The 13,754-nt window shown below is 43.1% G+C and overlaps 2 protein-coding genes across 3 annotated transcripts in view; one reads left to right on the top strand and one right to left on the bottom strand.

The window, feature by feature from the left end:
- LOC120023450 (zinc finger protein DPF3-like) overlaps window positions 1–6,268 on the top strand; it is a 37,137-nt gene extending 30,869 nt beyond the window's left edge. The window contains exons 6-9 of one of the 2 annotated variants that reach the window (XM_038967471.1): window positions 829–892; window positions 2,474–2,599; window positions 3,009–3,137; window positions 3,242–6,268. In XM_038967471.1, the coding sequence (XP_038823399.1) occupies window positions 829–892; window positions 2,474–2,599; window positions 3,009–3,137; window positions 3,242–3,405 (483 nt within the window). In that variant the 3' untranslated portion in view covers window positions 3,406–6,268. Of the gene's footprint in view, window positions 1–828; window positions 893–2,473; window positions 2,600–2,978; window positions 3,138–3,241 lie in introns of both variants that reach the window. The other variant, XM_038967470.1, reaches the window with a different exon arrangement.
- Window positions 5,890–13,754, bottom strand: part of LOC120023449 (regulator of G-protein signaling 6-like) — a 51,529-nt gene continuing 43,664 nt past the window's right edge. Inside the window, exons 7-16 of the mRNA XM_038967469.1 lie at window positions 13,508–13,584; window positions 12,141–12,222; window positions 11,739–11,813; window positions 11,491–11,595; window positions 11,159–11,331; window positions 10,542–10,667; window positions 10,099–10,285; window positions 9,321–9,413; window positions 8,711–8,770; window positions 5,890–8,455 (exon numbers count right to left, since the gene is read on the bottom strand). Coding sequence (XP_038823397.1) covers window positions 8,405–8,455; window positions 8,711–8,770; window positions 9,321–9,413; window positions 10,099–10,285; window positions 10,542–10,667; window positions 11,159–11,331; window positions 11,491–11,595; window positions 11,739–11,813; window positions 12,141–12,222; window positions 13,508–13,584 — 1,029 coding nt within the window. The 3' untranslated portion in view covers window positions 5,890–8,404. The remainder of the gene's footprint in view (window positions 8,456–8,710; window positions 8,771–9,320; window positions 9,414–10,098; window positions 10,286–10,541; window positions 10,668–11,158; window positions 11,332–11,490; window positions 11,596–11,738; window positions 11,814–12,140; window positions 12,223–13,507; window positions 13,585–13,754) is intronic.

Below are 13,754 nucleotides of genomic sequence, written 5' to 3'. Positions count from 1 at the left end.
TGCATTCATTATCTGGGCATCTGTGCTGTGAGGACTTCCTGTTTTCTGAATACCACTCAGTGCTAGAGAATGATCTGAATCAATTCATTATAATGCATGAAATCATCTTGGTACCATGGCTAAGTGCGATTGTATTTATACTGACAGAATTACATTATAGATTAGTATTTTTTTCCCCATCACAATCCAGTCATAAGCTTTAAAAAATACCTGTCCTGAGAAACATTTCCTTTATACAGACTGTTACTATGACATTGATGACAATGGAAACAGACGACCTGTAGCTATGAACTACCATCTCACCTATTATCCTGCCAGCCAGTTGAATGCACCTGTAGAAATTTGCTTATCTGTTGGCTGCTTTCTTTGCAAGTGAAATTTCACTTACATTTATTTTATTTCCAAAATGTAAGTTATTTTACAAATCACCTTCCCCCTTTCTATTCTCTGTCATGTGTATCTTTCCACCAAAAAAAACTTTTAACAAATCATAGTTTCAACTAATGGGGTAGAAATATATCCTACCATATACAGTTGTTGGCTGGCAGGAAAGATGTCAGTTTGATTTCACAGGTATTAGTGTTTGCCTGTTAATATTCTCTTGATTGGGCTGGGTCTGCCTTTATGAGGTGGTAACTTATCGGTTGGACATTTTAGTTTAGTATGATATGGGATTATACTGTAGGTTTCCTTTTCAATTGCATGACACTTTGTTGTCATGTACTTCTGCTTGCCACTTTCCTTGAATCACTGAGTCTCTATGGCTTCTGCTGGCTTAGCACTGTGGTCTCCTTGGTCACCATGGTGATGGTGGTTTTGTCCCCACAGGGTCGGATTTCAGGCCGCAGGAGGACAGACATGGATGACCAGGACAAGCCATATAGCTGTGACAGTAAGTAAATAAGTCAAGTAATGATCAATCTCCCTCACATATCGTATCAAAAGGTGCATTATGATATCATCCAGTCATGAGACATTTGATCTCCATTTCAACTGGTTGGTTTTGTTAAAGACATTCTCCTGAAGAGAGCTGATGGTACTACCATGTCTCTGTAAGCTAGTTAAACAGTATATTTTAATCATAAAAATGGATATTGATTTCTCAGGTCTGGATGTCTTTCTACAAAGGGATTAGGTGCTGTGGTGCCCTCAGGACAGCATTTCAACCATCTAGCCATCAGGTCTTAACTCAAACTAAATGAAACCCTAACATTTCAACCATCTAGCCATCAGGTCTTAACTCAAACTAAATGAAACCCTAACATTTCAACCATCTAGCCATCAGCTCTTAACTCAAACTAAATGAAACCCTAACATTTCAACCATCTAGCCATCAGGTCTTAACTCAAACTAAATGAAACCCTAACATTTCAACCATCTAGCCATCAGCTCTCAACTCAAACTAAATGAAACCCTAACATTTCAACCATCTAGCCATCAGGTCTTAACTCAAACTAAATGAAACCCTAACATTTCAACCATCTAGCCATCAGGTCTTAACTCAAACTAAATGAAACCCTAACATTTCAGTACTATGTAGATAAGTCATTCAAATCCCCCTTGGAGAACTCACACATTTATCAGAGCCATGTGTGTTTCCACTTGCTTCTTACCAGAGATGAGAAGCACAGAGGAGACAGCGTTGTCACTGTCTCAGGTAGTCCAGTAGGCATGGCATTTGCATGTGGAGAACCTAGGCAGGAGTTCTGGATGTTCTGTTGTTGTGGTGACTTTCTGAGTCGGACATACTCATGCCATTTTTTTTATTTTATTTTTGCTTTGTGTTTTCTCTATTTCAGACAGATACAAACAAAAGCAGAAGTCAAAAACAGCGACCTCTGGTATCTGAACTTGTTGCCTTTTACTGGTATCTTAGTAAATTTGGATTTGTTTGTAGTTGATGAGTATTCTCAGTGATCTTAGTGGTGTACTCTATCCATTCTCTAAACAATGAGTCCATGTTGTGTGACTCTTGAAACACTTTTGTTCCCACATCAGGTTTATGTTTCTCCTGATTGTGTTCCGTATTACTGAGGTGTGAACCAGTTCCCTGTATTTTCATACTTTTCCCCAACAGATAAGCTAAGCTCCACAATTTGGATCCTATCAGTCTATTTACAGAACTCAACTTGTTGAAATTCTCGAGGCATGTTCTGTTAGGCTACAGATATGACCTTACTGAGCATACTTGAAGATGCGATAAAGCCATTGTGCAACAAAAATGACATGAATGCTCAAATTGGGAAAACATACTGACACTACCAGTGTACCTAATGTTGAAATGGATCCTAATGTTTTCAGTGCAGTGATGGGAACATTGTGATGTAAAGGTCTTTTTGAATTTTTACCAAATCCCTGTGTGTCTAGCTCTGAAAGTGGCACATAAATGCAATTCGTAATTTCTCTGTGTTGATAGACACGTTCTAAGAAGGGAAGAACTGAGTGTTTTTGTCTGTGTTTTGTGCTCTCTCAGTCTGCGGGAAGCGTTACATGCACCGTACAGGGCTGAGTTACCACTACACCCATTCCCACCTGGCAGAGGAGAGGGGGTCCGAGTCCTCCCGATCACCCTCCGCACAGCGCTCTGACCGACACAAACGTAAGGCACGCAAACTGATATTCATGGCCTCTAAAACGTGTCTCTTCTGGTTTCACCATCCACAGAAATAGAAATATACAGAGAGCCAATGTGTGTTTTTAAACATCATGGCTATTCCTAGTTTGCAGTTTGCATATTCATGTGAGCTTTGTTGCAGTCAATTAGCTAAAGTAGGGATAGCTATAGGTGTAACAGTGCATCAGGTTTACCTGCGCCTCATGGCTAACCACCTCCCCTGGGCTGTCAACATGTGATTTCTGTGTTCAGTGCAAGTTCACTAGCCCCATTTTTAACCAACAATGTACACAAATAATGTTTAGGTCAGCCCTGTCTGAAGACTTTGAAAACATATTTTTTCATGAATTTTGTTCATATCTAGTTGATCCAGCCTTCTGGTCATCCTCTGCAGGTCAGAAGGGTCCAGGTAGTACTGCCATTACCAATAACTACTGTGACTCATGCCGGTGCACCCCAGGCTCCAACAAGCAGAGGGGTAAATCTGGGGAGAGGGGTCCCTGCGCAGTCTGCCGGTGCTCCAGTGAGTACCCTGCTCTGCTACACAGCATCCAAAACCATGACTATGACTAAGCTGTACTGTAGCTGTTATGTGCTACCATCATCCTGTCATCTTGTTGTTGCCAGCTGGCCGCCCAGAAGAGAAGGAGGACAGCAGGCCGTTTGCTGGGGCAGAGGAACTGTTTGGCACCACCTCGGAGAGTGACACGTCCACGTTTCACGGCTTTGAGGACGATGAGCTTGAAGAGCCCTCGTCAAACGGCAAGGGGACGCCCAACCGATACAGATAGAGAAGAACTTTCTAGGTTTAAAGACTATTTTCAATATGGATAACCTCTGGCAAAAGTCTGCTGCTTCTTTTTAAATGTTTTTATTTAAAGTGATTATTTCAGGAGAGAAATGCAAGAAGTGTTATTTTGTTATCTACTGAACCTTGTTTAATAATTTATGAATGTGTTTTTTTACATTAACTTTGAAAGCAACTGAAGGTGTCTCTAGACAAATGACTTGCTCCCTATGTGAAATGGAAAGAAGAATTTATTGGATTATTTTTCCACTGGAGCGGAAAAGGCATATATGTTATGAAAAAACACTGGAACATGTGGATATAATTATGCTCTTTTTGAGATGATTTGCCAGAGAAAATAAAATCCAATAATTTAGTTAAATGACAATGTCTGGATGAAGAATGAATGTCAACGCAAACCCTTCCCTCGACTTGTTGATGTCACTAGAATCACCATGCAGTTTGGAAAGACTTCCACTGCTTCATCCTCTGGATTATAATAATGTGAAAATGCAGTGGTGTGAATTAGGGTTATACCAGAAGCAGGGCATGGCTAGCTGAAAGGTAAGCACCTAGGTCCTATTCAAACATAGTACAGTACTTTCTCATTTAAATACAAGGTATATTCTTATTCCATCAGTTCATGCCTTGCATTTGCCATCAACAAAGATAAAAACAACTGTTGGTTTTATGCCAGCTATTTTGGAGAGTGTGACTCCACGATCTGACCCATTTGTCTCTGTTGTAGGAGTACCATGGCATGAGGACCCAGGGGGCTTTGCAGCCAGTGAGGGGAGAGGTTCAGGACCCTCACCTGGGCCTCCACACACCCCTTCACTGGGCCCAAAGACCCTATCCATCTGACAGTCAGCCACCAAACAGCCATCCGTCCGACAGCTATAATGCCAGCCTGCCAGCGACCACATAACTTAATCCTCCCTAACTCAGATATTTTCTCTTTTTGAAGAAATTTCCCCCCCTGAGAATATGTATTGTTTTCGTCCTCTACGGCTGTGGCCACCATGCCCAGCCGGCGGGATCCAATGTGACACTGAGACGTCATTAACTTCATCACTGTGCCAGCCTGCGACCCAGGCAAGAAACCAGCTCTGACAGCCATGATGACCCAGTGACCTCACTGGAACCACCCTGAACTTTAACCTCTGCCCCTGTCATAGCGGCGGTGCTGGACTTCCTCTGTCACTTATACAACAAAACCTCTGGACTACTTAGACATTCTCTTACTCTTTTTAATGTCACTTGAGCGGGCCAAACAAATCAAGAGCTTGCTTGAATCCCTTTCATCCTGAAGTTAGAATCATGCTATGTTCCTTTTGTTTTGAACACGATATTGACAGATTGGGTTGTTGGTGTCATTTTGGTGAGAGGTGGATATTTTATTATTCTGTTTGTTCTGGCTTTGTTTATACCTCTGTCTTTCTACAATACCTACTTCTACTCAGGCGTATGATTTGTACTGCTGTTGATTGTTCTTCTCTGCATCATGATGCATTCATTGTCAGCCACTGTCCCCTGCCTGCCTCATGTGATTGTATCCCTATGGTTTAGTCATCACAATAACACGTTTAGTGAAATCAGCTTTAACAAATCACAGTATTCTGAACTGTGCCCAACCAAGTTCATGGGCACATTACTCCATATTTTCTCCTTCCTCTGACTCGCTTGTCAAACGCTTTTGTCCAGAATCACTTACATGGCATGTGTGCATAATGCAAGGATAGTTGCTTACAATTGCAGAAGGAGTCTTTAAGCTGTAAAACAATGTTATTTTTGACATTTGCTTTTAAGTGCTATATAGCTACGTTTACACAGGCAGCCCAATTCAGATCTTTTTTCTACTTATTGTCTTTTGACCAATCACATCAGATCATTTCCTATCAGATATTTTGTGTCTTAAATGTTGACTAGACACTCACTCACATAAACATTCTTAACACTGAATGCCCTCAGGGACCCTTTCATCCACAGTTTCTAGGACTTCTATGGAGAATTATTTTGGTAATCAACAACAACCTCCCCATCAATTACTGAGTTTCCATGGTAATCTCAAAGGTCTTAGGTTGTCGTTTAATATGACTAACTTGGTTGCTATTATGGTCATTGTTTTCTCTCACTGGTGACGTCCTCGAACAAACAGCATGATACAGTATACTTCCAAACAACACTTCATGGAAGTCAGTGATGTCTGTCTGTATAGAAACAAGTGTCATCACCACCAATCATGTAATGGTGCATAGCTTGTATACCTCATCAAAGAGTCAAAGACACAGCAATAACCCCAGAGCTCTTAGCAAGCCTTCCTGAGTTAGGAAGCACAGGGGTCGGAATGGAGCCAAGAGATTAAATGGACTTGACCAGTCATTTTATCTTCAACTGTAAATAACTCAAATCGAGAGAATTAAGTCTTTGTTAAACTATTTTTATTGTATTGAAAGAAAATAAAGAATGAGACTCTGCCCCCTCTGGATATTTGGAGATGTTTTTCTGCGGTCCTATGTAACACTATTGTAGTAATTACAATGTTACTACCTAGTTATCACATACTGTAAATGAGAGGTCACCATGTAGACAGAGGTCCAAAGGTTTTATTATTTGGTGCCCACAAGATACCAGGTGCATGGGTATTTTACATTGATAATAGTCATCTTGCTGTTTGAGAAACTAGAAGCACAAATTCCCTGGATATGTTACATGCATAGTAATGTGCCCATACCATAAAATGTGCTTTTAGATAATGGAAATCTATAGAGTCAATTTATATACAATGCACTCTGTACATACACTATTGTGTTTGTGCCGACAATATTCTTAAACACTGACTCAATAAATTAAGCATCTCTACCTTACAGTCGAGGTTATCAGTTTATGATAATCATAAATATTAACCAGTACAGTGCATTGCAGCAACTCTAATTGAAACAATTATTGAAATAATTATCTCAGTATTTCAAGAACTTGGGACTATAACGTTCTATCTGAAAAAAATATGTTTCTGATATAATTGGCTTTAAAGTTCCGAACCCTTTGGTCTCAGCAATTTTTTATTTTTTATTATTTTTAACTTCACATGAATTGGGGTATTTAGATCACTATATAGATAGAGAACGCTGAACAGAACTATGTCAATAACTGAATTTTGACAATGCAGATTGAACATTATAGTACCAAGCTCTCGATTTGTCTTTCATAATATTGTCTATGGCATAACTGTGTACGCAACCAATAAACTTTGATCTGAGTTGATCATGTGTGTGTCCCCCCCCCCCCCTCACCACACGAGGGAGTTGTTGTTGTGCTGTGAATGATACCCTCTTCTAGCTCAGGTCTTTGGGAGGGTAGAAGAGGTATCATGTACTGTATGATCCAGTTCCAGGGGTGGATGTGGATGCAATATATCAGTCAGGTGTATCTCATGAGTTTGTCCTTTCAGCAGTGATACTCCTGTTCTGTTCAGTGGTGGGGATCGAGGGCACTTCCCTTTTGTTTGTGTTTGAAGATAGAAGAAGAACCAAGTAGCCTGCTGGGTCTCTGTTCACGTGACTTTTACTCCCCAGCTCAGACTCCCTAAACTCCATTTCGCCAGAGCATTTTCCCTAACAAGCATGCACACTGTTTGGCAAATATAACAATGGCTTGCAACATATGATGAGCACATACACATCTCTCTGACCCAAAAACTGGACTATGGATAAATGACTGAGCATGTAGGTAATGGTTTACATTGACACTCATGCAACAGAAAGGCTAGTACTGAATAAAACTGAATTTCTTGGGCTGTTAAACGTTATACTGTAGGACACCTATGATTGCGGGGTAAAATGAGGCCCTGGTCTCAATGGGTTCCCCTGGTTAATAAATTATTTTACATAAATAAATATTCCTGCCACACCTGTTAGGGCAGGCCACCATGTTCCACAGAGGTTGTGCATGGTGTTTACTCTCCATTAGATGGTAGTGATGCAGGGCTATTTTCATTAGGGGCCTGTAAGGCATGTGAATGTCACTTAAGTATCTGACTGATCAGATGTGGCACTTATTTGGCATGAATAGGTCCAGAATCATATTTAAACCACACGATGCCGTGTAAAATACTAAATAAGGCTGAAATCACAAATTTATAAACTCATCGACATTATTGACATTTTCCATAAGGGATAGGGTTTTGTAACATTAAAGCTATCTATATTGATTGAATCAAATGGTAGGTGTTCTAGAGTGTATGATCGTCTATGTAAAATACTAGAGCTTTCTTGTCCAGGTCTCCTTTGAAGAATAAGCCATTGACCTCAATTGGACTTCATGATTTCAATCAGTAAAAATACAACCCCAGCATGAATTCTAAACAAACAAAATGTTTTGATGAAACATGCAATGATTCATTGTAGATTCTCTATCAAGGCCTTATACCTACTCTTGGAATGTAATGAAGCATGGAGAATTTCCCTCAAAGTTTCTTAACCGGTCTTCTATAATAACAATTATAATACCTTAGATTTATGGGCAAATAAAAAATATATTCCCAATCACTGCAAAAATAATAGGTTTTAAGTTTCCATCAGTAAACAGGATTATACGGTCTACTGTATAAGAAAAAATATGATATAGATTTAGATAGATTTTAAAAAGAGATTTGTTATCCTGCTGTCTTTATTGCTGACTGCCTAGTGAGGGCAGATGGAACTGTATATTTATATATGTATATACCCCACTATGACTCTTTGAGCTTGTATGTAGCCCCACTGTAACCGTGTGTGTCTGTGTGTGCTTGTACTGTATGCATGCCATGTAGTGAGTGGGTCAAGGCCCGCCCTGGCTGGCATGATCCATTCCTCTGTGGTTCTGTGAGTATTCCTAACCCCAGTTCTGCATGGTACTGTCTGTAACCCTTCAGAACAGAGCCTCCTGCCCCAGCACGCCCCTCTCCCCACATGGTCATGACCCCTCCAGGGGTGTCTCTCTATGCCCCTCCTGTCCAGGCAGTGTCAGGATGACTGCATCAGCCCTGTCAGCCGCTTGCCCGTCAAAGACTTACCCTGGAAGATGGAAACAAACTTTACTGGCTGGGTTTCTGAAAAATCATGCAGTCTGTGTACATTGCTGTGCCAAGAAAGTACTTAGACTAGCTATCCCTGCCAACATGTTGAGCACTTACCTGTCCTTTTCAGAATTTTTAAAGAAATGCAAGTCAAAGACCTCTGTACTACTAGCCGTCACAATCATTTTGACCTTGAAAAAGGTCTTCGTTGGGTCGCGTGCCTGTGTTCCAGCCCTAGTTTCTAGTAACTTACCACACTGCGGGTGAACTTCTCCAGGGAGGTACGGCGGCCCTGCTCACTCTCTGTTTGTGACTAGAGGCAGGGTGGTGTGGAGGTTGGGTGGGGGTGAGAAACGGTGAGAGACACGGGGAGGGGAGGAGATGAGGCAAGGTTAGAAGCGTTTCAAGGCAAAACACATTTTAGGCCATGAAGCCAGAAGCAGTGGCTGTGGTAGAGAAGCTAGGGACCAGGCCAGCAGGGGGAGTGCCTTTTCAGGGGACTAGATAACACAGGGATGCTGCTCACCAAGAGAAGATGATGCTTTGATCTGCTGTGGTGCTGATCATCCTAGTACACAGTATAACAGCACTTGCTTTATTTTCTGTTTTAGAGAGCCGTGATTGTATGTATAAATCTGAAGGAGTCAAAGAATATAATAAGTGACAAAAATAATCAAGCAAAGGTAAGCTAATGTCTCAGTTTAGATGTAAATAGAGATATAGTATCTGTAGAAAGTGTAGATTTTATTATAAATGTATCCTCTTCCAAAAAAAGGATGGAGTGCTTTCAAACATATTTAGTAAATGCATAATATCCCAGGTGGAGGGTGTGACTGATTAGGGTTAGTTATAGTAGAGCTCACCGGCTTCTTTCTGGCTAGCAGGAGGTCCTGATAGATGTTAGATCTCAGGAAGCGTGCATAGCTGTCACTTTTCATCAACTTGAAGATGTGCTCCTGGAGAAAAGGGAAGAGGTGGTGATGATGATGGTCGTTGGGGGGGGGGGGGGGGGGTGTGTGTGTGAGAGAGAGAGAGAGAGACAGACAGGGAGAGATGAGATTATGTAAGAAGGCACGGGGGAGCTGAATGTTGACCATGCGTGCTAACATGAAGGGACTAAGGGAGGGAGGGAGAGAGGTACGGAGGGTGGGAGGGAGGAATCTCCCGAGACAGGGCTGAGTGAACACAGAGCCATCCACGCTAATGCACCATCAGGCAGTCGTCCTCAAACAAAGCTAATACAGTTTGAACCTAAGGAATCTATGATGAATGCATGGGCTATTCATAGGCATTACTCGGCCCATTAGGCCCTGGCTAACATAGCAAGCCTAAAAAGACAACTGAGCTGAGTTTCCACATCCGTTTTTCAGAGGAAAAGGAAGCTAGGTTGAATGAACTGTATCCCTGAAAACCGAATACATTCGGTTGTTTGCAACTACGCTAAGGGTGGGCCCTGGCAACCACAGATTCTTCACCGCTGTTCACTCACTTCCTTCGCACTCCATCTATCCATCCACACCCCTCTCAGCTACCAATGTGCAGGGGGTTTACTGTATGTGCAGTAGTAGCAGCAGTATTGACTGTGTGTGTGGGCGTGCGTGCATATGCGTTTGTGTGCATAGGGGAGGTTGTGATACATACCTGTGCGTCCTCATAGCTGTATCGTCCAGGGTCTTTGAGGTTATAGCTGGTGCGCTCATAGCTGTGGGAGTCCAAGTTGATGGAGCTGGGCGCTCCCTCTGCCAGGAACTCCTGCCAGATCTCCTGGGCCCTGGTTGCCACGTTCTCCAGGGGCCTCCGCTTCAGGTCCTGCACTGCCAACCAGAACCTAGCCAAGGGGCACAGGGAGGGCACAGCCAATAGAGATCAGTGTCTGCAGCATTCACTTCCCATTATTATCTGCCAGGAGAGGAGAGCTCCCCACTGTGGACATTCAGTGCAGTCATTCCCTTAATCTCATTACCGACACTCAAAAGTCTCTATCTAATGGCCTGGGGAATTGAAATGGATGTGAAACAGTAGAATGAAAGCGGATAGTGACTGTGTATCACTGTGAGCTGTCCCTGTAAGGCTCTATCTCTCACCGGAGGTTCTCTGAGCTGAACTCCGACTCCAGGAACTTGAGGAACGCTTCCTGCCCTGCTGGGTCCTTTAGGGCCTCCTCCAGAGAGAAGCCCCACTTCTTCACACGGTGCTGGCTGGGGTCCCGGCTGCTCACAGGGAAGAACGGAGAGAGACAACCATGATGCCTTTCAGACTTAAAACAGACCTGGTTAACTGTGCAAAGCTGTCATCAAGGCAAAGGGTGGCTATTTGAAGAATCTCAAATCTAAAATATATTTTTGGGTTACTTTATGATTCCATATGTGTTATTTCATAGTTTTGATGTCTTCACTATTATTCTACCATGTAGAAAATAGTAAAAATAAGGAAAAACCCTTGAATGAGTAGGTGTTCTAAAACTTTTGACCGGTAGTGTGCATTACATTGTGGTTGTGGATGCTGTTTAAAATGTTGATTGCATAGGGAAAGAAAGAGGAGCTAGCCATTGGGCTATCATGACATTTCAGCCAGCACCTGACAGCACTAACCCTCTGCCTGACCCCACCAGTCATTTGAAGACTGATTGTGTTGACTAGTGATGTCTGTGCATGGTGTCCATGGTGCCTATAGCCTCATGCTGCCTCCCCAATGAACCCACCTAGCCTCCAGGTCCCAGAAGGTCATGTCATCGCTGATCCAGGGGTTGGATGGTTCAATAGTTGACGCCAAAGGATCGTAGACCATGAACTGTTCTGTGTAGCCCATGAGGCTGTCTGCTACTTTGGACATTTTCATACAGTGTCTGTCCAGCTGGATGTTCAAGAAGGAAATCTGAGGGAGAAAATAATTAACGATGGCAGAATAAGATAGTAGCGCATTACTCAGAAGTGAGCTGGAGTTATGATTGATGAATGAGACAGACAGACAGCAGGAGATAATGTATAATGGCGGTGTTAGTAATGACCTGTCAGGAGCATCACAGTGTGTTACCTCCTTCTGCACGTCCTCTCTGGTGGGCTTCCTGGCCGGCTGGGACGGGAGGGACTGGTGGACTGGACTCTGAGTCTGGGTGTCGTCTGTTACCCCATACACCGACTGGACAGGGACAGAATGGATATACATGTCTGTTATTGCTTATACGCTCACCCTCAACACAGGCACGCGCCGCACAGAACATATACATACATACATACACAAACAGAGAGACCACTCACCACTTACAACGCCTAATTCCTTACCTTTTTCACCCTCTGTGGATTCTTCTCTCTCCGGCACTTGCGAATGTCCATCTCTGTGGTATTTACACAGCCTGGCTGTAAGAGAGTTAGTTTCTAGGTCAGATTATAGTGGGTCACCAGGCAGTATCCTGCCCTAGCCTGGAGGCTAGACTTCATTCAACATTACAACCACAGAGGAGTTGGATAATACAGAATTGGGATCCTGTCTAATTCAGGCTAACCCAGGCCACACTATACAACTAGACTGATAGAACCCTTTATTGTTCTAACAGTAGAGCCCTATGGTACTTTCACTGTAACACTCCCTGTCCTTTCATCAATCATCTCTCCAGCCCTCCCTCAGACCCCAGAACCACTACCTCCTCTCAGCTCACCACCAACTCCCCTCAGCCCTCAGCTCACCACAGGGCGATGGACGTCCCAGAATGCCCTCTCTTGGCTGTCCAAGATCTTCCTCTCAACCTTGTCCTTCTTCCTGTCGATCCTGAGGGTAGACGACAGAGGACAGAGACAGGTAAATACTGAGGGTAGGGGACAGAGGACAGAGCCAGGTTGATACTGAGGGTAGACGACAGAGGACAGAGACAGGTAAATACTGAGGATAGGGGACAGAGGACAGAGCCAGGTTGATACTGAGGGTAGACGACAGAGGACAGAGACAGGTAAATACTGAGGATAGGGGACAGAGGACAGAGCCAGATTGATACTGAGGGTAGACGACAGAGGACAGAGACAGGTAAATACTGAGGATAGGGGACAGAGGACAGAGCCAGGTTGATACTGAGGGTAGACGACAGAGGACAGAGACAGGTAAATACTGAGGGTAGACGACAGAGGACAGAGACAGGTAAATACTGAGGATAGGGGACAGAGGACAGAGCCAGGTAAATACTGAGGGTAGACGACAGAGGACAGAGACAGGTAAATACTGAGGGTAGACGACAGAGGACAGAGACAGGTAAATACTGAGGGTAGACGACAGAGGACAGAGACAGGTAAATACTGAGGGTAGACGACAGAGGACAGAGACAGGTTGATACTGAGGGTAGATGACAGAGACAGGTAAATACTGAGGGTAGATGACAGAGGACAGAGACAGGTAAATACTGAGGATAGGGGACAGAGGACAGAGCCAGGTTGATACTGAGGGTAGACGACAGAGACAGGTAAATACTGAGGGTAGATGACAGAGGACAGAGATAGGTTGATACTGAGTACACAGGTAGACGTGTCACTCTTATTTAGAGACCCGAGGAGGGTAAAAGCTCGAAGTGTAGGTCACAACCTGTCTCATTGCTTCATCAAGCAATCTGTGGTATGGCCGCTGGTAGGGTACAACTCTTACATAACTGACATTTTCTGATAAGTGCTTGGTGGCCTATTTCTCTCTGAATTTAGCAGAGCTTAATGTATAATCTCTTACCTCTACCTAACAACAGTAAATACTTAGTGCTCAGACTATAATCATTTGAAAGGTTCATCATGACCTTTTTTAATTTCCTGATATCGTGTTGAATAGACTGTATCTGATCTGCGCTGTGTTTACAAATGTCAACCAGCAGATGGAGGCGTAATAGAAGGAACATTGATAAAAGACAAAGATTAAAAGGTCACCTAGAAAGTAACCTAGGGGTATACATCTGACTCTCTATAGTCATCTGCATCAGTGAATGAGACATAGGGAGTACACTGACATATGGCACAATAGACAACGTATTAAAACCACAATATGTTGTGTATGTTCTTTTGCCTAGTTACTGTCCACTCACTTGACCTGCGCCTCAGCTTGCATGAAGATGAACTCCCACTTCCTGGCGAAGGCCCTCTGCAGTCGAGCCAGGTTCTCCTGTAAGACCCCCCAATCATAGAGATATGAGGGGTGAGAGTAAACCAGTAAACGTTCTTAGGTAATTACATTGCTATAATGCATAACTCTCTTACTGCATAAAGCTAGGCATCTCAGCTTAATCAGCAAGTAATATCACGGCTGTTGTAATTTGCACGTAATAATGGCAT

This window comes from Salvelinus namaycush, chromosome 28 (assembly GCF_016432855.1).
Source record: "Salvelinus namaycush isolate Seneca chromosome 28, SaNama_1.0, whole genome shotgun sequence".
Taxonomy (NCBI): domain Eukaryota; kingdom Metazoa; phylum Chordata; class Actinopteri; order Salmoniformes; family Salmonidae; genus Salvelinus; species Salvelinus namaycush.
This window is presented reverse-complemented; position numbering and strand designations above follow the sequence as displayed.